The 22,166-nt window shown below is 33.1% G+C and overlaps 1 protein-coding gene across 1 annotated transcript in view; it reads right to left on the bottom strand.

Moving 5' to 3' along the window:
- Positions 1-22,166, bottom strand: part of DIAPH3 (diaphanous related formin 3) — a 445,841-nt gene that overhangs the window by 128,919 nt on the left and 294,756 nt on the right. The window contains exon 25 of the mRNA XM_045566830.1: positions 14,922-15,057. Coding sequence (XP_045422786.1) covers positions 14,922-15,057 — 136 coding nt within the window. The remainder of the gene's footprint in view (positions 1-14,921; positions 15,058-22,166) is intronic.

The raw sequence follows: 22,166 nt of genomic DNA, 5'->3' as shown, positions 1-22,166 counted from the left end.
GATAATGAGCTCTGTTCTTAATAGACTGAAGTGCAGATTGAATGTTTGTCAGGGAAAATGAGAAGTTGTCAATCTGTAGAAAGGTCAACCGATTCTGTAATAGATGATATTTTCATTTCTGTTCTACATACATACTAAGCACCTTCCATTCAGAAAATTAAGAGCATACATAGTAAACTAGTAATTGACATTAGAGATGATTCATTAATAAAAATATCTACATAAATACATACATGCATACCCGCATACAGACATATTTCTCTAAGTTCCCCGCATCAGTAACTTTTTCTAAACATGTCTATCTTTTACCGATCCAAATTGTAGGCAAATATTCTAAACAAGTTAACTTTAAGATATATTTGTCCTAGAACCAAATGGGAAGCAAAAATATACCACACATGAAGAGAGACTCATATTTACTTCCTAATGAAGTGTCTCATAATAGAGATTATATTGTTATAGAGGACAGTGTCATAGAATGAGTGGAGGACTAAGCAAAATTTGCTTGGGCTCCAATAAAGCATTATTTTTTATTTAAAAATTAATTTACTGAATACTGAGGGAATTTTCTGTTTTGTAGATCCTGTTTTGTAGATAAGAAGAATTATGACCTGGGAAGCTAACTGGCTTGCCATCTCTTAGCTAGTGGTGGAGCAGGGAATGGAATAATGGCCACCCAACCCCTAAGGTGGAGCACCCAACATTTCATGACACTGCTTTAATAGTATTCAGAGAGAATAGCAACATTGTCCATAACGTTGAGAATTTTGGCAAACAAACAAAAAGCCCTAACCTATTTTAATGTCACTCCTTCCCATACTTCCTAAATCCCTATCCCTGCTTTATTTGGTTCTCCTTGGAACTTGTGGACTTCTAATACTATATAGTATCTTAAATGCTGTCTGTCTCCTGCCAGAATATAAGCCCAGGAGGGCAGAGATGTATATGCTTATTTTGTTTCCTGCTGTGTCTCCGTTGCCTGATAGTACCATGACATAATACGTGCTAAATAAATATTTGTTGAGTAAAGGAAAGTTCTGTTAGTAAAGAATTTATTCACCATTACAGTAATAATTCTATTAATGAAGGAAGTATTCCGATGCCCAGTTTACAAATTTTTTTGGTTATAAGTTTAATAACCACAAGAGTAAATCACATAGAAGCTTTGGGAATGTCTTTAAGAGTGCTAGGTGTGATTAGTGCTTAAAAAAAAAACAATCACTAAAGACTGACTACAACGACATCACATATGCCAGGAAAATCAACATGAACTCAAATTTCAATAATGAGAATCTCAGAGTCTTTGAACTGAATCCCTGTCTTGGTTTTAGATGAAGGGGAAGGTATGGGATTAACCTGTTGTCCTTCAAGGAGATAATGAGACATATTCTTTCTCTTACCTTATCCCAAGCCTCAGTTAGATTCTCCAGGAATGGGCCACCTGGATGATTTGTTTTCAGAGGTTCTTGGTTAGTCTAGTTACAAAAAATGCCAAAGCTATCTCTGCTAACAAAAGCTTGTTTTTATTTTCCTCTATAAATGCAGCTAACAGTCATTGTGTGGTTGTTTTGTTTCATACTCTATGCCAGGCCCCATTCAGGCAAACTCATCCCCCAGATTAAAAAGGCTTTAAATTGGAGATGCAAAATCAGACTGTCCTAAAGCTACTATTGGCATCATCTACCCAGTCATGAAAGTGTTCTCCCTGTCTCCTCACACCCAATTCACTGAAGGGCCCTATTGATTCTACCTCTAAACCATCTTTCAAATCCAGCTTGTCTTCTCTTTCTTAGTATACTTCAGGCCTTCCACATGCACCTCCTACAAACTTGCAACAGTCTCCTAATTGGTCTCATTCTTTCCAGTCCCCTCACACTCTCTAATCTGTCAGCATTTCAGCCAGAGTCATCTCTCTAAAAGGAAACCATATTACTGCTCTGCTTAATGCCCTTGGGGTATGAGTGCTATAGGATGAAGCAAAAAAATCCAAAGCAAAGCATAGTATGCTCTCCTGTCTTCCAACTTAGCTTCATCTCTTCCCACAGAGCTACCCAAAGATCATTCCAGGCCTGTTGCATTACTTGTTATTGGTCCAAATATAAATTTCATGCCTCTGTGTCTTCATTTACTTAGCCCATTAGATCTCCACGCTGGAAAACCTGGCCTATCATTGCACTGTGCTCTTTTGGTATCCACATAATTCAAGATTCTGCATTTCAAAGGACCAACAAAGGTATTCCATTCTGCACTACAGTTCAGATGTCAACCCATTGTCCCCTTTCCCACCCCAGTGTGGGAGCCAAAAGGACTATTTTTAGTATAGGAACTACCCACACGGCAGAGAATACACACTACTTTCCTAGGTTATAAATGGAAAAGATGCTGGTGGAATAGAGATTGGAAGTGAGATTACATGTGGTGTCGGAGCCCTGCACACTCATTCCAGGAGGAAATGAGACACATAGAATAGAATTTCCTATGAAGTCACAGTGAGTGGAATCCAAGAGTGAAAGCAACATGCCGAACTGTTGACAGTGGCAGATCCACTGATGCATCACATAGATGAGTCCTGCACTCATGGCAGGTGTCCAGGAGCAAGAGTTGGCATGAGAAGGCTGCAGAAGCCCTCACAAGCAGCTGAGGACTGTGGTTGAAGCACAGTAACTTCCTATGGGCCCTGGCTGGGGAGGAAAAAAAGTTCACAGAGAAAGAGTACAAGTTCAAGTGAAGAATATTTCCAAGAATCACTAATATCTGGGAGTCAAGGAAGGACCTAAGAGAAATCCAATAGCCCTACCATGTTACCATTCAAGGGCAAACCAGTCATCACTTTTACCAAAAGCAGATGGGAAATTATGTTGGGTGATTGTTTCAAACCTAGGCAGAACTGAACCAGGAAGAGTGTACATGCTTAGAAGGGTGCCTCAAGCCAGCTTTCAACTTGAGACCCATCTAAGGGAGAAGAAAGATAAGTGGAGAGCGTGGAAGAGAATTTCAAACATAAATGCTTTGTACTGAAATTACTGAATGTAAATACACACACGCTCACACACACATACTCACACAGAGGCAGGGAGAAAGAGATTGACTTAGTTGTTAGGCAGGCTGGTAGCTCAGTGAGAAACTGCATTTATAGAAATAATTATATCTTTGCACACCTGATTTGCTGTCGTGACTATGAAACATAAGAGCACATAAAACAAACTTGACATACATCATATCTTATCCTAGGATTGGGCCAATTTACTTTAAGTGGCCCAATATGCATAAATGGAACATGTACATTTGATAAATTTTTGTCCCACAAATGTGAATGCTATAAATATTGTAAAAGTGCTTATTGAACACCTGCTATGGAAAGAGACTATATCAGAAACCGCTCACTTGAAAGGATTTATTTTTTAAAACATGGCTAATTTTGTATATAAAGTTTTATGTTTATATGATTTATTACTTGAGAAATAATGGTATGCTTGATCTTTCTGTATAAAGAAGCAATCTTTTCATAGCCAATTCAAAATATTAAAGTATCATTTAAAATAACTAAACTATAGTAAATGTTTCATATCATTTTCCTCTTTTCTTATACTTTATAAAAGGTTAATATTGAGTCTCTAATGAAATGAGATAAACTTTTACTTCAAAAAGACCTCTGATAAATTTCTAGGAGGAATACATCAAATTGTCAAAACATCTGATCTCAAATAGGATCAGGCTAAACGCATACACATTAGCCGGGCGTGGTGGCCCATGCCTGTAATCCCAGCACTCTGGGAAGCCAAGGCAGGAGAATCGCTTGAGGCCAATATTTCAAGACCAGCCTGGGCAACATAGTGAGACCCAATCTTTATACAAAAATTAAAAAATTAGCACCTGTAGCCCTACCTACTCAGGTGGTTGAGGCTGCAGTGAACTACGATTGTGCCACTGCACTCCAGCCTGGGTACAGAGTGACACCCTGTCTCTAAAAAACTAAACTAAACTAAAACAAATAAAATAAAAGCATGTATGTGAATGTGTGTGCATACACAAACAGAACCTCAGCCCATGGAGAGACCTCCATTTGCTAAGTTGTGATAATCAGATGGAAAATTTTATCTTTAAGAGTTCCTCAGATTCTAACAATGGTAAACACTGTTAGATATATTTCCCTCTCTACTTACCTTTCCCTTTTTAGAACTGGTTAATAAGGACTGAGTTAATAGTCTACTTCTATTAGATCAAAGTGTAATGCTTTAGGAATAGGATGATGTCAAACATAAAAATGGGATTTCCTCATAGCGGGGAGAGGAAAGATTTGAAAAATATTTCTTCCCAAGCTTTCCCCACCACATGAGTGTAGCAGTTCTGAACAAAGCTTGATTAACATTTGGACTTTTCCAATATTTTCTAAGAAGAGAAGAACAGTTCTTTAACTCCCTAGAATGCTTCCAAATAAATATAACAACATTAAGACATATTATGTTCAATTCAGCAGATACCATGACTTAGGAAACAACATTTCCTCAGACTGCAATGCTGTTCACCTTAATGATGGAATCAGTTAGAACACAGTCTAATCCAAACCCCGTTTCCTTGGACCAAGTTCCCTTTGGCAACCCATAGAAAACGTCTCTGAAGGTTCCAGTCTATGGGAAGAAGGAGCAGAATGAGGGTCTTTTTTCAAGGATGAAAGTTATTTCTAATTATCATAAATGACATTTTCATGTACCAAAGCCCAAATCAGAGTATGATTAACACAGTTAGATCAAAATGATATTGAATCTTAAAATATTTAATAGACTTATTTAATATTTATCTTATAAAAATATTCTATGCATTCAAGAAATAATTAGTGATTACTATCAAAAGGCAATGTTCTTTTTTTGAGAGAAGTAAAGAGCATCACTCTGCCATAACAAATACTAAAATAATGAATAAAGGTTTAACAAAAGTATTTTTATTCACATGTGAATACAGCAGAAAGTACAATCTAATGAGTATTGAGAATATCCACTGAATATCAGAGATCATAATTGCAATTCAGCAGTAAGAGAATCATTACTTCTAAAATATATCTGAAATGCAACATAAAGACTGCCTTTTCCTTAGTTCTCGGCCTTTGAATTAAAATAATCCCTTTTGTTCCCCAAGCAAACAATCTTTTTGACTTTGTAACACTTGAAGGCTACTTTGCAGTTGTTAAAAGAGGAACTGTCACACATTTAGAATCTTCGAAGTAATTGCCAGTCAGAGAATCAGAGTTGGAATAACTTTGGAGGGGCTCTATCCAGCTTCCTAAACCAGTGATCCTTTACACAATACTGTTGAAAGCTAATGATAGAACCTTGGATTCAGCACTAATTTGACAAAAATGTTTCCATTTTGCAAGAGTTCCTGCCTGAATAGCACTAATAGTTTAAAAATAAACATTCAAAGGATTATATTGAACTGAAATTACTGTCACTTCTACCCATTAATGATAATTATTATTGGAAGTTCTATGGTGACAATCACTTTAGTCAGGCAATGGTCTCCCAAGAATTGCTCGTTCCAAAAACAGTCAGTCATCTATTTTCTGTTAATACACTAGTCTGTCATATTCTTCCTGCCTTGAGGCATTCTAGCCTGTGTTAAGGCTGCCCTCAATGTTAACTCTGTTAATATTATGTTGCTTATAATTTCCTTGAAGAATATTGGATAGCTGAGAAAGGAAGCTATCCAGGAAACAATATTTTAAAATCCTATTACAAAATAATGTCTAATTTCATCTAAACACTAATGTCTATTTATTCCATTTACAAGTAACATATAAATATTCAATTTCTCTGCTTAATTTTCCCAGTCTGCCCTAGGGTATATTTATTCATCATCAAAGCCAAACACTACTGAGTTCTTTTTTTCCTCTTTGAGATAATCACTTTAGACTTTGAGTAACCTTCATGACCAAGTTCAGCACCAGTGAATGGATTCCCTTCAACTTTAAGGATTTAATGTCAGAATGACCAAAAATAGAGAAAGAACAGAGAGAGCCTATTAATAAAGAAATAAAAAACTGGCCCCACCTATGACCTTTTGACACATTGATATTTTCATCTTAAAAGATATACAAACAATAGTACAGAAAGACTGGAGACTATAAACTGGGATAAAAGGATAAAAGCACAATGGCCATACTAGATTGCTTACTGAAACAATCAGCAGCCCAGATGTTTGCTAGCATTTGAAAAGTTCAACGGCACAACTTTTCATTCCAAATTAATGGAATCTAAAAATCAGATAATTCTCAGTGGTCAGAAATACGCTCAAAGTTTAAGTTTTCCCTAACAATTATCATTAATTTTTATCAATATTCTTACTCATTTAACTACTAGATCCTTATTTTTCAACACAGACTAGCCATTTTGCAAATGAATGCTTTTAGCTACAGGAAGACAAGAAAAAAATTTAACAGAACGGCTTTTAAAATCTGTGTCATAAAAAAGAATAGAGTCTATGGATTATTGATCTATATTAAATAGAAGTCAGCTAACTTTTTCTGGAAAGGGCGAGATAGCAAGTATTTTAGGCGTTGTGGGACATATTTGTGTTGTAAGTACTCAACTCTGCACTTGTAACATGAAGGCAGCCATAGACAATATATAAATGTAATAGGTGTGGCTATTTCCAATAAAACTTTATTTACATAAAAAGGTACAGGCTGTTGGTTCTAGTGCTGCAGTTTGATCTATATCTTTACTTTTCACATAAAGAACAAACTGTTAAACTGAACGAAAAGTGGGAAAGATGTCTTTTGAGCAGTTAAGTATTTATCAGTTGTTTCACATATCTTATTGAGTGTCTTCTGTGGTATCTCCTACATGGAAATACTGTGCTACATCCTATGAGATAAAGAATGTATAAGGTCATGTTTGGAAATATACAATTCTATTAAAAGCATAAGACTAAAACAAATGAAATGAGCATAAGCAAATATTCCATACATAAGTTATATGGCAAGACTATAAAAGTTTATAAGAAATGAATTGTTTAACATTAAGTACAAATATTCAGAGAAGATGTTTTAAAGAATGCAAGAATTGAACTAAATCATATTTTATAGGATTCAGCTAGTTAAGAGTCCGGGGAAGGGTATCTACGGCAAAGAGAACAACAGAAATAAATCAAGAGAAGTAGCATACATATATTCATCATCAAAAGCCAGACACTGTTGAGTTCTTTTTTTCCTCTTTGGGGTAGAGTGGAAAGTATAACCAGCTCAACAGAAACAAAGAGAAGTCTCTGAGAAGTACAAATTCATAGTCTCTTATCTGCAACCTCTGCAGCCAGTTATTTCAGAATTCAGAATTTTTCAGACTGTAGGAAAGTTAAAAAAAGTGTATATCCTGTAAAATCATAACATACCTAGTGCAACCTGGGGCGGCATCCTCTAATGAAATTTGTAATTGTTTCTGCAGTATGAATATTCACATTCAGTGGGACCTCTTATCAGGTCAGGTTTCATATCAAATGACTTTGGACTCCAAAGTCACTTAAAATCTTTTGGTTTTCAGAGCATTTTGCACTTTTGTGTTGCAAAAGATGTTACGGACATGTCAGTGAAGCTGCCCTGAAGACAAGAGCAATCCTACTTTTGTTGCAACTTTGTCTGATTGGTTTTTATAGTTTTTCTATTGGTATCAATAAGTACGAAGCTTTAGTGACACTATAAATTTCACCTCTTTTTAAACTGTAATACATATTTTTTTCTTTTTTGAAAGTGATGGATTAGACAGACATGAAGGTGTCATCCAGGTTCAAAAGTCGATCTTTCCATGAATCTAAAACAATTGGAGGTCTCTGGAGGCCTCTATATCTTTAGGGTGAATGCTTAAAAGAGATTTACATGTTTAAAAGTTATGTATTAGATCATATAAATGGGATAAGTTTCTTAAAAGATGGAGAGATTTATGGTTAAGTCTGAAAATAAAAGAATACTTATTTTCTATCTCTGAAAATAAAAAGAATATAACTTCCCAGCAAACTCCCAAAATATTTCCACTCAGGATTGGCAATCTGATGTGGAAGAGCTCATCATCACAATAATCCACTGCTTTGAGGAGTGGCACCATGTAAATAACTACTGATTAGGGGAGGCAGTTAAGGAGCATTCAATGCGACACAAAGAAAGATGCCATACTGTGACTGAGTTCTTAATTATAATACAATAAACATAGCTGATGTTATCAAAGTTACAGAGTTCTCCACATTGTGATAATATCAAATTAATTGATTGGTATGATTTTTGTCCTAGAATATGAACAGGGTGAATCTGTGCTTGGTAATAGAAAAGTTATGAATAAATGAAGTTAATATAAAGATTTCTTTGGTAAAATTCTTACAAAGCAATCCATGCTATGCCATAAAGATTGAAATCATTTTGTCCCAATAAATCTAATAATTTATTCCGAAAAATTAAACAAAAATTGGAGTCTATTTTCTACTTGGGATTTAGTTACTATCATATACTCATAACAAGGACTACAAAAAAAACCATTTTGAAAATGGTTTTTAAATATTAGAAGAGTGGTGAACTAATTAGTATGAGATGTACCACAAAGATGTCTAACAAAGAGTGACACAGATGCCTCTCAAGAAAAAAAAGAAACAAAGAAAAGAAAGAAAAAGAAAAAGAAAGAAAAACTAATCACTGTTTGAAGTTAAGTGGTGCTGGAGAAGTCTGAGATCCTCTCCTGATTTCTTTTTTCTAGGGCTTGTTGGAAGGGGACAGAGGATGGCGTGTGAGCCTTGCACAGCTACAAAGAGAAGACACAGATTAGTGCACACAAAGGTTGGACTCTGGATGAGTTTTTATAATTAAAGCTGTGCTATTCCAGTGAAAGAGATTCCTGCACATAAATGAAAACCTGTATAGCTAACTATTAGAGAGACCCCTGGAAAAATTTCTCACCGAATATCCTTTGATACTATTTGTAGAATAGAATTTCAGTCTCTTAATACTCTCAGAAGCAAAAAATTGTTACATGGTACAGAGGTGGAGGTGGCGGGGGTGTTTCAGGGCACATGTTCTTGAGTAAAGCACACTACGTGCGCCACTTCTAAAACCTACTATACTGCAAATTCTCTGGTTCCTTACCTTCTAAAAATATATGAGTTAAAAAATATAAGTACTGGAGACATTTCCATCCCCTCAGTACTATTGAGCTCTGGCATCTCTGTCAGGCCCAGAACTGTTCAGACTACTGAACAATCCCTCCTTTAAGCAAGGAGGAGCGATGTTGATGTTATCCTCCTAGTCCTTTGCATTGGGATAAACAAATCTTCAGACAAACAGAACAATCAAAATGGAATCTAAACCAGAGTAGGGGAGCATCTCTAATTTTGGCAATCCTCCCAAAACTTCCAAACACAAAGGAAGAGACCAGCTGGCTTAAAACCACTGATACGGTACCAGAGAGATGGTTGTTCCTCTCATCCAAGATTTCCAGGGAAAATCATTCTCAACCTCTAATGATAGCTAACGATTACTAACAATTGTTTTGGTCCCTTTTTCCTGCACCATGGTTATATCATCAATGGCTAAGGAATAATAACACAATAGTTAAAAATATAACCTCTAGTCAGAAGACTTGAGTATTGGTTTCACAGCTTGCTAAATCTGTGATCATGTGCAAGTAAATCAAAATTTTTGATAAAAGTAGTCTCATAAGTTTGTTATAAACATTACATGCAATCATAAACATAAGCAGAGACCAGCAAATAATAAGTGATCAATAAATGGTAATAGCTGTAGTTGTTATTATTACTGTTCTAGAAAAAGTGGGGGAAAGTAAAGAGAAATACATCCAAGCCAATGCAGTTTAATTTTTTCTACCCTTCTACATAGAGAAATTATTAAAACCATTGGCTTATTTATATGCATCAATTGCCAATACCACAGAAAATTGAAAGTACTGCACAAAACTAGAATATGCACAGTTATGGAAAGTAATATAAGTTTTATGATATCTGTAGAAGACAGAGTAATTGTTAAAGCCTTTATGAAAGCAAGTACAAACATTAATTGCATATCTGTTGAGATTGGCAGAGACATTCCCTAGTAGTATTTATGTAATATGCATTTCCTCTAAAATGGAGGCCTAATTGCTTAGTTATTCTAAATTGCAGAATGAAAAACAAAGGAGCAGTTTTGGCCATGTGGGTAAACAACAGATTTCTAAAAGCTAATTATCTCTTTATTTAATAGACTGAAGTTGCACCAAATGAGACATTTAAGTCTAATAAATAATAGACAAATTGTAACCTAAAGACTAAAATATAGGAGATGCTCATATAGTTTTTATTGCTCCATTAAATAAGCTCTTATTTACTTCCCCCACAAAACATAATTACACAACACTGGGTCCATTTCAAGGCCATTCTGACATGCTATTTAAAAATTATGTGAATCAACTTACATACTCAGGAAGTCTTAAAGCATAATATTTGAATTTTATTATCAAATGCCCTATTTGTGTCCATGATTAAGAAACAGAAATGGAGTTTAGGAAAAGTTGTACATAATCACATAAAATCACTATTACTATTTGTCTAACTAGAAATTATTACACATAAAAATAGTTATATACTTTAAATAAATAAAGAAATACTAGTGGCTAAACTTAGTAGTTTCCATATCAGATGTTTAATACTTTAGGTATTTTCTAAATTAAAATAGTTCAAATTTAAACATCAACCTTAGAAAATTTATTCAAAATTCACATATCAATTAAAGACATCATGAAAATGTAATTTGTGTGTTTGTTTAATATAATACCAAATCATTCAAGAGAAATAACCAAAACTGTGTATGCAAATATTTAAAAAACCTTTAGGCTTATCATTTTTAAAGAAAACAAAAATGAAAAAAATGTCCTTTGAACCCTATGATAATGCAAAAGAAAATAAAATTTCAGGGCCCTATAAATTTATTATACCCAGGGGGAAGGTGAGCCCTGGAAACTGAGTCACATAGCACATTTGCAATTCTGCTTCTTAGATTATAGCTTAACTCTCTTCCTCATTGTTCTTGTTCTGTAAAGGACTAGGAGAGACCAGAGACCAGACCTCCCCCATTTCAATCACTGATTTTTGTTATAGATTATCTTCCTCCTTTATTATACTGTACCTAACAGACCCAGTGGGACTCAAGATCCCATGACAGTTATGTCTTCAGTGGACCTTTCCCTAACGAGAAAGAACACCTGGAAGATTCAGATCGTTGTAACTGTGCAGTAAGCCTTACATAGAAAGATGATAAAATTCTGTTAAACTTCCCTAAGCTTTGTCTATAATAAACGATCCCAAACTTCTACAATTTGGAACACTGACTTCCATTCTTTAGAAATGTACTTTCCCTGGCAAGCCATTCTCAGTCCTCAGCTTTGCACTTGAATAAACTCTCTTTAAGATTCTGACCCTTTTGATTATTTTAAGTTGGCAATAATAAGAGATTCCATGCTTTCTTAGTTTTCCTGCTCAAAAAGATGTTTAAGGCTTCATTTTTCTTCTTGGAGAAACTTAGTTCACTATTTTACCTATATTTTCATTCTATGAACAAAAATCACATTCTGTAATGATAATAGAGTTGAAGATAGTTGCCTATTCTCTTGCCAAGGGCAAGTAATGATTTATGATGGGTAAAAGAGAACAGGGATTTAATTTACTCTGCTACTTAAGGTGGCGATAGGAGGATTTGTACATCTGTGAAAAAACTCAGCTCTAATTTGCATGGCAGAAACACTGAAGTCATGAAAATACATGGAAGGAAGCTCCCTGTGGGTTTACGGTAGTTATCTGAAGATTTTTCTCTTCCTTTGTCATTCAGAGGTGTCTGTCTTACAAACAAAAATAAACTAAAACAAAAAGTTCCTGGTCCAGAGAGTTTAACAAAACACTAATGAAAATTCAATAATTCACCTTTCCATGTTTTTTTTTTTTTAAGATTGGGAAAGCCAGGCTGAAATTTCCACAAAGATTTGAGCTGTTGTATGTTCTTTACTAAAATATGATTTGATACCTGCAAAGAATAATTATATAAAGTTTTAGCTGATCCTTACAATAAGATGTTTAAAAAACGTATTACATTAGCCCATAGGGTATAGCATATAAACTATAAGCTTGGTTATCTAAAACCAAATACACTGGTTATAAATCCTATCAATTTGGGAGGCTTCTATTAACCAATATTTTAAATTAGGAAGTTTGCTATATATTAATAGTCTCCTTAGTTCTCTGAGAGCAAATTTTGTCACCAGCACCCTGGGCAGTCTACATCTCATTATTCTGTCTTATTTTACTTCCTATAAATTATTATCTGAAATTATTTTATATATTTGGTTAGCTGATTCATTAGAATTTTAAACTTCATTACAGCAGGGACCTTATTTGTTCTTATTTATCACTGTAAGCCCAGCATATAGAAGAAACCTATTTGTTGATGAATAAAAGCAGCAATAAAAAGTAGCCTAGCTGTTAAATTTCTTATCTATACCAATAAAATAACAGAAAACTATAACACATGTTTTATAATTATGCAATTTCTTCACTGAAGCTCATATTTGTCAAGTATCAGGAATGCATAAAATTCAATGTATTCATTTAAAAGTGTAAAAACCTGACATTTTACATAAGAATATTTTCAGTAATTAAGTACTAATTAGATATACTATTTTAGTAATTTGTATTTAATAAAGCTTTCAAATGTTAAAGAATCATGATTTGGCAAAAAGCATATTCTACATATAATGTGGGAAAAAGGTTGACTTCATATTTGTAATATTTTGAAAATTAAAAAAGGTATCAACAAATAAGTACATAATAATATGAATTTATTTGTGTAAAGCAGCTACTTTAAGAGCCTGAATACTTTATTCTTCTGTGTTAATAATTGTGTTATATTTAAAGAAAAATTAAGAATCATTCAGAATAATCATCCTTTATTGGGGTTTTAGAAGAGGTCATTCACTTTGGTGAGAAAAATGTATGTTGACATGCTATGAAATTTGGAATATTATCCTAGATTCTTTAAAATCCCATGGTCTACAAGAATAAAAAAATCCAAAGTTCATTTCCAAAATTTTCAGATGTTTCTAAAAGACAGAAGACATCTCAAAAATAGCTTCTTACATCATAGCTTTCTGTTTCAGCAACTTTTGTCAAATGATTTTGATTACATCTATAGAATATTCATATATAATATACTGTATTTAGTTTATAGATATATTAAAGTATCTATTTTAATATCATTTATATAAGTCAATGCTACCCAGATTATGCTCTGCAGAACATTCTCCTGAAAAATGTCAAAATACACGGTACATATGCAACTCAGCATATTAAAGGCTGGGAGTACAGGCACGCGCCCCCATGCTTGGCTAATTTTTCTAATTTTTCTTTTCTTTTATTTTTTTTGTAGAGATGGGGGTCTCATTCTTGCTTAGGCTAGTCTCAAACTCTGGAGCTCAAGTGATCCTCCTGCCTCAGCCTCTCAGAGTGTTGGGATTAGAGGCGTGAACCACTGTGTCTAGCTAGCCTATTCTTAAAAATGGAACTTTTCTTAAGGAGAAATATAAATTTAAACATTATTGATATTATATTGGAAGTTTTATTAATATTTTTGTGTGGAAAAATTTCAATTTTTCAAATTGAGCTAACAAAATTCCTAAGAGGCTGCATATGGAATCAGATCCCTGGACAAAAACCACAAACATACAGCCAATCTGCCATCTAGTAACTTATTTACATTAGTCTTTAGTCAACACTAAAAGAGCTAATATTCAAACACCAGAATGTTCTGTAAATTAGGCAATAACATATTAATTTTAAATTATTTCCAGAAGCATATTTTAAAATCAATGCTAAACCATTCTGAACTACGTTTTATTAAAACTTTAAGATATTTCTGAGAATATTCCCTGAATTTCAAACATAAACAAGAAATTTTGCTTACATGATATTTTTCCCTGCAAGAAACAAGTGCAATACATTAAGGTACTCAGTTTGCTTTATTAAACATAAAATATGCCTGTAAAAGTGAAAGAAAAGAAGGCAAAGTAGGCTTCTCTGTCTATCCCTGGGGAAACCTTAGGTGAATTTGCAGCCCTGAATTGTAAACTATGGTGATTTAGCAGTGAAGCTGATGGATTTTAATTAAAGCCTTCTGCAATCCTTAGTGGTTTAGAGGTGGAAGAGCCAGAATTTTCAGGTAGTGGAAATATAACTCCAATTCACTTAATTCTTTTGCTTCTAAGTTAGCGGTATCTTTTAGCTTTTGAAAAAATATATACATACATTTCTGTAAAATTTCAGTATGAGTTTCTAAAAGATACTCTGAAACATATTGACATATTGACGACAATACTGTCATGTCTACAAGAAAATAAAGTATCCAACTTTTTTGAACAACTTTTTTCTACCATAATTGTTGGGATTGGAATACACATAAATTCCATGTATTGCAATTGGTTCACCTGTCTCTTAAGTCACTTTTAATCGATGTTTCCCCTCAATCACTTTTTTCCCTCCTTAGATTATTTTGTGGAAGAAAAGGTTACATGTCCTATAGAATTTCCCAGGTCAGTTTCTTACAGTTGTTAATTGTATTAATTGACATATATTATTACATATTGGTTATCAAAGTAGTAGTCAAAGCAAAGCAAATACACTGCAACCAAAAGAGTACACCAGACGACCAACTCACCTGTGACCAACATCAGAATGAAGATACAACTTGTTAGTAAACGAAAGGGAGGAAAAGCCCATTAAACCATTGTTCTATGTTTTAATTACAGAAACAGGTGATCATATGTTCTTTTTTCACCAAGTATATTACAATGCTAATAAAGTAGCCAGTATAAATCTTCAGTGTACATAGAATAAACAGCAAATTTGATAGTACTCACCAGTCTTCATTTCTAATAAGCGCTTTTTCTTTTGTTGGCGTTCAAGTCTTTCTTTCTCTGCTAATTCTTTAGCTATTCTGGCACGTTTTTCTCTTTCCTCTGCCTCTCTTTTTTTCATGTTCTCCTTTATTGCTTGCTATTATGAAAAAATTTTGAAAAATGATCAATTTTAACCACAGTAATTCCACAAGAAAATGGAAAATTATCAATTTCAAATTATACTCTAGGTAGAACTGTGATTGAATATCTTTTAGATGATGGTGAGTTCTTATGTTAGTAAAACAATCCTTTAAAAGATATGTACATAAATCCTTGTTAAATATAATATTATGTACCTATAAATACAACTGCTATGTTTAAAACACCTGCATCTTAGTGGAATTAACTAACTAAAAGGGAGAAGAGAGATAGAAACAAAAATAAAAAGCATTTAATTCACAAATCGAAACTGCTTTCCCATATACATTTCCAAAAGAGTGTCTAGCAACTGTGTTAGTCTGCCATACCTCCTCTGCTAAGTAAATTATCAAGTACAAGAAAAACAGTTGAAGAAACGATAGAAAAGAGCTGAAATCTTGTAATGGCTACTTTATATTACAATCATTTATGAATTTTTCTCATGCAGAGAGAAGCAACATAAAGATAACTAAAGAAGTATTTGGCATTTCAAAGCCAAATAATAGCATGCTAATCCAAAGAACGTCTCAAAAGATGTGTGATTAGTTATTTAATTTCTTGTTTCCTAAGTTTTATATAAATCAAGACATGCCTTGCATATGGCATTAATGGCAATTAGCCAGTAAAAATGAATTTTTTGTAAGTGCCAAAAAACAGCATGGCATCATATTATAATCTCTTAACAGAGATTGTACTTTAAGTGCCAATGAAACCAAACAGATTATCACATTGCTAGTTGATCACCAATGGTATTAATTAGAAAAGTGTACAATAAACTATAAGTATCATATTATTTGGGGGGAGGCTTTTATTTGTTCTTTACTGCAGTAGTCTTTCTTTTTAAACCCTAGAGATAGTACAAGTTCTTCATTTGAAATCAAATAATAAAGTTTAATATTTTTGACCAGAATAAGGAAAGGAAAAGTACAAGGAAAAAAGGAGGAACAAAAGCCATAGAGTAGAGGCAATATTAACTCATGCATGCATATATTCATTCAATAAATACTAAGAAACTACTAAACGGTACTGTCGTAAGGATGAGAGAGAAAGAGAGAAGAGAGCTTGTGAGAGCGAGCACCAGTGCACTGGTGAGCACTCTAAAACAAATTTACATTCTATGTGGTAGGATGGGGTGGGGTGGGGTGGGTGGCAGAGACAGACAATAAACAACAAAAATAAAAGAGTGATGTGATGGAATGTGTGTGGTGTTACACTGGGTGGTTGAATAAGGTCTTGTTCTCTCTCATTTAATTCAAGCTGAATCTTGAATGCCAAGGAGCTAGCTAAGTGATGATTTGGAGGAAGAACATACCAGGCAGAGGGAAGTACTAATGCAAAGGTTGTTGGTGGTGGGTTTGGAAGATAGAAAGAAGGCCAGTATAGAGGTATAAGATGAAGTCAAGAAAGTATGCTGATAATTTAGTGTCTTTAAGGCCAAGATAGGGAGGTTGGATTTTTTTTTTTTAAGGTACTGAAAAACAACTGGATATTTTCAAGCAGAAAAACGCAAGACTAAGCACTGTGAGATACAAGCACTAATCAAGCACATTTGTTTCAAACTATCTTTTCAAAGGTATTTGTATAACAAACAGTATTAGTAGAAGTAGTATCGACATCCTAAGCAAATGGATTTGTTATTATACAAAATGATAAACTGGGGCAAAGGTTGGACAGTCTTACCACCTATTATAATAGATTGATTGCATTCCCTAAGTCCAGGATTCCTCTCAGTAAAACAAACCACTATGTATATAGGTGTTACCTGTCCCTCTTCACACTGCCCTTTAGGAATGTGGGCTTAGGAATATATACAATTATTTAATCTGGCTACTGTCACTGCTGTAGCTATGTTGTAGCTACATATGCTGTAGCATTAGTTATTCTTTGTCTCCGACCCCACAATCTTGCCTTCTGCCAACATCCATGAAAATATGGCAAGTTAACTTGTTAGCTTGCTGGTAGATAAACTCTCAAACTCTTCACAGTTCTTGACATATATTAACAGTAATTATTATTGGTAAGCTATGAAATATCTGCAGCAATACTATGTGCTTTAACGTGCAAACCCTCCAAATCTCAAATTGGATTCTGCATTCTCCATTCTGAGACAGAATGGTTAAGTACTTGTTCACTGTAATGCAAGCAGTAGGGGCAATAAAATGCAAATATTGACATGTAGCTACAGTGTTTTTCCATTATGTTGCTTCATATTATGGTCATATATATTAAAAATCAACTATGAGACACTGGTTGCTATAAAAATCAATGAAAGTTAGAAAGGTAGGAGAAAGCATTGTAAAAGTGGAAAATAAGCATGAGTGCAAAGGCAAGTCTGTATATCTGTATGTGTGTGTGCACTCATATTTGTATCTATAGGGACACGGGGTAGGAAGAGTGGTTTGTGATGGAGAAAAGAATAGGTAAATTTCAGGAAGCAAAACTGTATCTTTTGCTTGAGGGAAATGAATCAGAGGAACCTCCAATAGATAAATAAATAATATATCAGGTAGTTTATTTATGAATCTAATTAAGGTATAACATCTTCTGATGTGAATTTTCTACTCTAAAGACTGGATACATTTCAATGTGAGCATTTAATAGACCATCTATTATCAGATATAATTGCCACACCCTTTTAGTATTCTATTGGGCAATAAAAATTACTTTCCAAGACCTATAAAAATAATGTTTATATTTAGAAATATGGTCTGAAGGAGTTCTTAAGGCTATTTTGTTTTATGGAAAATGCACTATTGATTTTCATTTAAAAGCCTATCTCATTTAAAACATATCTTATTCTGACATTATAACTATTATAAGGAGAAGAATTTTAGCTGAAAAAATACCAATAGACTGCATAGAAATAGGTATTTAGTCTAAAACTAATATCCAAGTTCAAAAAATAATTTGGGATTTTCATTTATTACAAATATAAGAAGCAAAAGTAGGCTGAAACAGAAAAGCTGAATAGTTAGAGAACAACCTTATTCTAGAAACGATTGCCTTTTAGCTATTTCAATACTAAATTCAAAGCAAGGAAGTTAAGGATGAGCCAGACCTAAGCAGAGTTGGCTATAAGACTTTGAATTTCTTTTTAAATCATCTTATTCTTGACCTGGTTTTTTTATTTAGACAATTGGCAAATAAATTGGACTACCACCAGCTACTTTCAGCTATGTTTTGCAAAAAGAAATTCTTTGAGTGTTCTTAAAACTTGGCACCCTCCCACCCCCAGGTAGAGACTGGTAAACACCATTCTACTTTCTACTTCTATGAATTTAACTTTTTAGATTCCACACATAGGTAAGATCATACAGTATTTGTCTCTCTATGAATGGCTTATTTCACTTAACATAATGTCCCCTAGGTTTAACCAATTGTCACAAATGACATTTTTTATAGCTGAATAGTATTCCATTGTGTATATTTACTACATCTTTAAAATCTATTTATCCCTTGATGGAATCAATGTTTTTGAATGTTATGAGGTGGGGATTTAATTCACTTTTTCCCCATCCTTCCCCCATTAGTCTGCAAAGTTACCTCTCTGGGATTTCCAGTGGCCATATATGTGTTGATCTGTTTGGGGGCTTGTTGGTCCACTTGATCAATTTATCCACATTTGCAGCAATAAAACTGTCTTATTTATCATGGCTTACATCTTATTTCTCTTTTTTGGAAATGTCTTTGATATTCTTGGGCCTTTGCTCTTTCATTTGTACTTTAGAATAGACTTAAGGTTCTTTGAAAAGAACTACTAGAATTTTGAATAGATATCTTTACAATTTTGAGTCTCTTTATCTATGAACATGATGTGGCTCTTCATTAACTTGGGTCTTTTAAAAAGTATTTTGAAAAAAATCTTATTTTTTTCCATTCAGGTGTTGGGCATCTTTGTTAGATAAACTCTTAACCTTATCATTCTGTTGCTATTACAAATGGTGCCCTTCTTTTAAAATTATGATTTCTAATGGTTTGTAACCAATGTATAAAAATATAATTTTTATATATGCCATTAATAATTTTTCTTATTTGATAGTTTTCCTATACATTCCTTTATTATTGATAGAGAGCCATAAGGACAGCTTAATTTCTTCCATTTCAATTGTTACACTTTTCATGTCTTCCTTGTACTGACTAGGAGTTAAATCCCCATTACTAGGTTAAGAGGTTTCCCTTTGTCCCTAGTTTCCCATTTAGTGGTAGAGGGTTGAATTAGTTTGTACTTCTTGTTTTGAAATCTGATCAGGGTTTTCTGAATCTCTTGAGAAAAATCTCATGATTTTTTTCCTTTAAAGTCAATCATATTTATGGATATTCTAATATTAAATCATACTCTAATTTCTGAGATAAACTCAACTTGGACAGGAAGAACTTATGCTTTTTGAACATTTAGTCATTTTTTATTTTTTACTCTATTCATTTGGGATAATCATTTCATTGAAATTTGGTAAAATTCATCTGTAAAACCTTCTTGACCAAGTACTTAATTTGTTGGAAGATTAAAAAGAAGTCAATAAATTAAATTAAAAATTACATTAAATTAATGTAAAAATTAAATTAAATTACAAAACTTTTCAAGCTATTTCCTTTAAAGTAATTTTGGTTTTTTTTTTTTTCGAGAAATGTATCCATTTCATCTAACTTTTCCACTTGTGACCTACAAATTTTTATAGATTGTTCTTTTTTTACTTTTTTCTATATCTTTAGTTATGTATCATTTTTAATCATCAGTATTATTTATTTTTCTTCTGTTTTTCGTGATAAATATTTTCACAAATTTAACTAATTAACTTTTCAAAATAACCACATTTTTGCCTTTTAAGTTCTCTGTGCCACTTTTGTCTTCATTTAATCCTTCATTCCATGCCTCTATTTTCTCTAGAATCATACAATTCCTTTTATAATTTCTGAAGTCAGATGCTTACCACATTTTGTCTGATTGTGGTTTTTAGTTTTTTTTAATTGATACATAATAGATGCACATATTTTGGGGGTACATGTGATAATTTGATACATTTATATAATAAGTAAAGACTAAACCAGGGTAATTAGGATATCCATCATCTTAAATATTTATCTTTTCTTTATGTTAAGCACATTCAAGTTATTCTCTTATGGTATAAATTTCTTCATACCAATTTTATTTTATCCCACAAATTCTAATGTGAGGTATTTTCAATATTGTCCAGGTCTACTTTTTTTTCTAGGATTTTATTCTTGACACATGACTTTTTAAACGTTTTTTAGAATTTTCAAAATAAAGGTTTTAAAATTTCAACCTTTTTATTTCTAATTTCATGTTATTGTGGTCAATGAATAAAGCTGATACTTAAAAATTTTTCACGAATACTTTCATGGTCTCTAGTATGTAATCAGTTCTATAAAAGTACCACTTGTGCCTGACAAAAATGTGTATTCTTTAATTACTGATCTTGGATTCTACATATGCTAATCAAAACAACTGCTGAATTCTTTAATGGTCCCATATGTTTAATAATATTCTTATGCTTGACTTACCATTAAGAACTTTGTTAAAGTTCTTTAACATAATGCTTAATCTGTCAACTTATCCCTATAGTTTATCAATTTTTACATTGTCATTTTGGGGCTATGTTATTACGCACATTCAATTTTTGAACTGTATTTTTCAAGGGAATTAAGCTATTTACCGTCATGAAGTAATTAATGTCTTAAGTCTATCTTGTGTGTTAACATAGTTTCCCTCTTTCTTGTGATTAATATTTGTCTTGTATTTCATTAACTGTCCTGTTACTTCACAACTTTCTATATCCTTTGGTTATAGGCAGGTCTCTTATAAAGTGTGTAACACTAGTTTTTGTTTTATATCTAATTCTTACAATCTTTTCAAAAAAATTATCTAGATTTATGAAATATTTGTTTCTACTGCCTTGCATTTATTCAGCATTATCTATGCTTTTATTTTTATTTTTCTGGATTTATTTTGTGTGTGTGTATGTGTGTCTTTCTTGGTCCATTTCTCCCCATACAGTTTGAAATTTATACCTGATACTTCTATCCTTTTACTGGTTATTTTTGTAATTTTATTACACAAATTAACAACTTACCAAGTCCTAAGGTAACTGATATCTTTATCTCTCTTTCTGCCCTTTGAACAATACAGAGAACATGGAACACCTGAATCCCAAGCATCTCTTCTACTCAATTTATATAACATTGTTTCATTGAATACTTCATTTTTTTATATTTGCTTTCATGGTAGGTATGCCTTCTTGTCTCTTAAATCTTTCTTTTTGAAATTTGTTGCTTTAAATACACCCTTTAAAGCAGGGATAAGCAAAATACAATCCTTGGAGTGACCACATGTTTTTGTAAATAAAGTTTTATTGGAACATAGCCATATCCATTCATTTGCATATTAGTTATGGCTGCTTTTGCACTGGTACACCAGAGTTAAATGTTTGCAACAGAGATTGCAAACCTAAAATATTTTCTATCTGGCTTTTAAGAAAAAGTTTGCCAATTCGTATTTTAGAAGATAATTTCACAAAGGGATGTTGATGAAAAACACTCTCGTTTTGTTTAGTTAAAAAATTAAATAATTCTGCCCTTGTGCTATAAAGAGCCTTGGCTAGGTACACCTCAAATTAGAAGACCATTTATTTTTGCTCATCATTTGAATATACCTCACTTTCTTCAGACTGATGAGAAATAATCTGCATCTAACTGTTGTTGCTTTGGGGGTCATAATTTTCTCTCCAGCTGCTATTTTTTATCTTTGATGTTCTGCAGTTTCACTGATTTATTTTTTTTTTGAAGTAAGTTTCACTTTATTTATCTTGCTTGGTATAGGTTGTACTTCCTGTTCTATGGATTCTTGGTCTGGAAAATTCTCAGCCGTCATTTTAAACACTGTCTTTCATTCATTCTTTTGAATCTATTCTTCTGGTCCTTTCATTACACAGTGGTAGGCCTTCTCATCCTGTCCTCCATGTTTCTTAACAAGTACATTACACTTCTAATCATGCTGTCTCCCCAGAGAACATTCCAGACAAGTTATTTAGATCTACTGTGCGGACCACCATT

Source organism: Lemur catta, chromosome 13, assembly GCF_020740605.2.
Source record: "Lemur catta isolate mLemCat1 chromosome 13, mLemCat1.pri, whole genome shotgun sequence".
NCBI lineage: Eukaryota > Metazoa > Chordata > Mammalia > Primates > Lemuridae > Lemur > Lemur catta.
The sequence above is the reverse complement of the archived record's forward strand: the minus strand, read 5'-3'. Positions and strand labels throughout refer to the sequence as shown.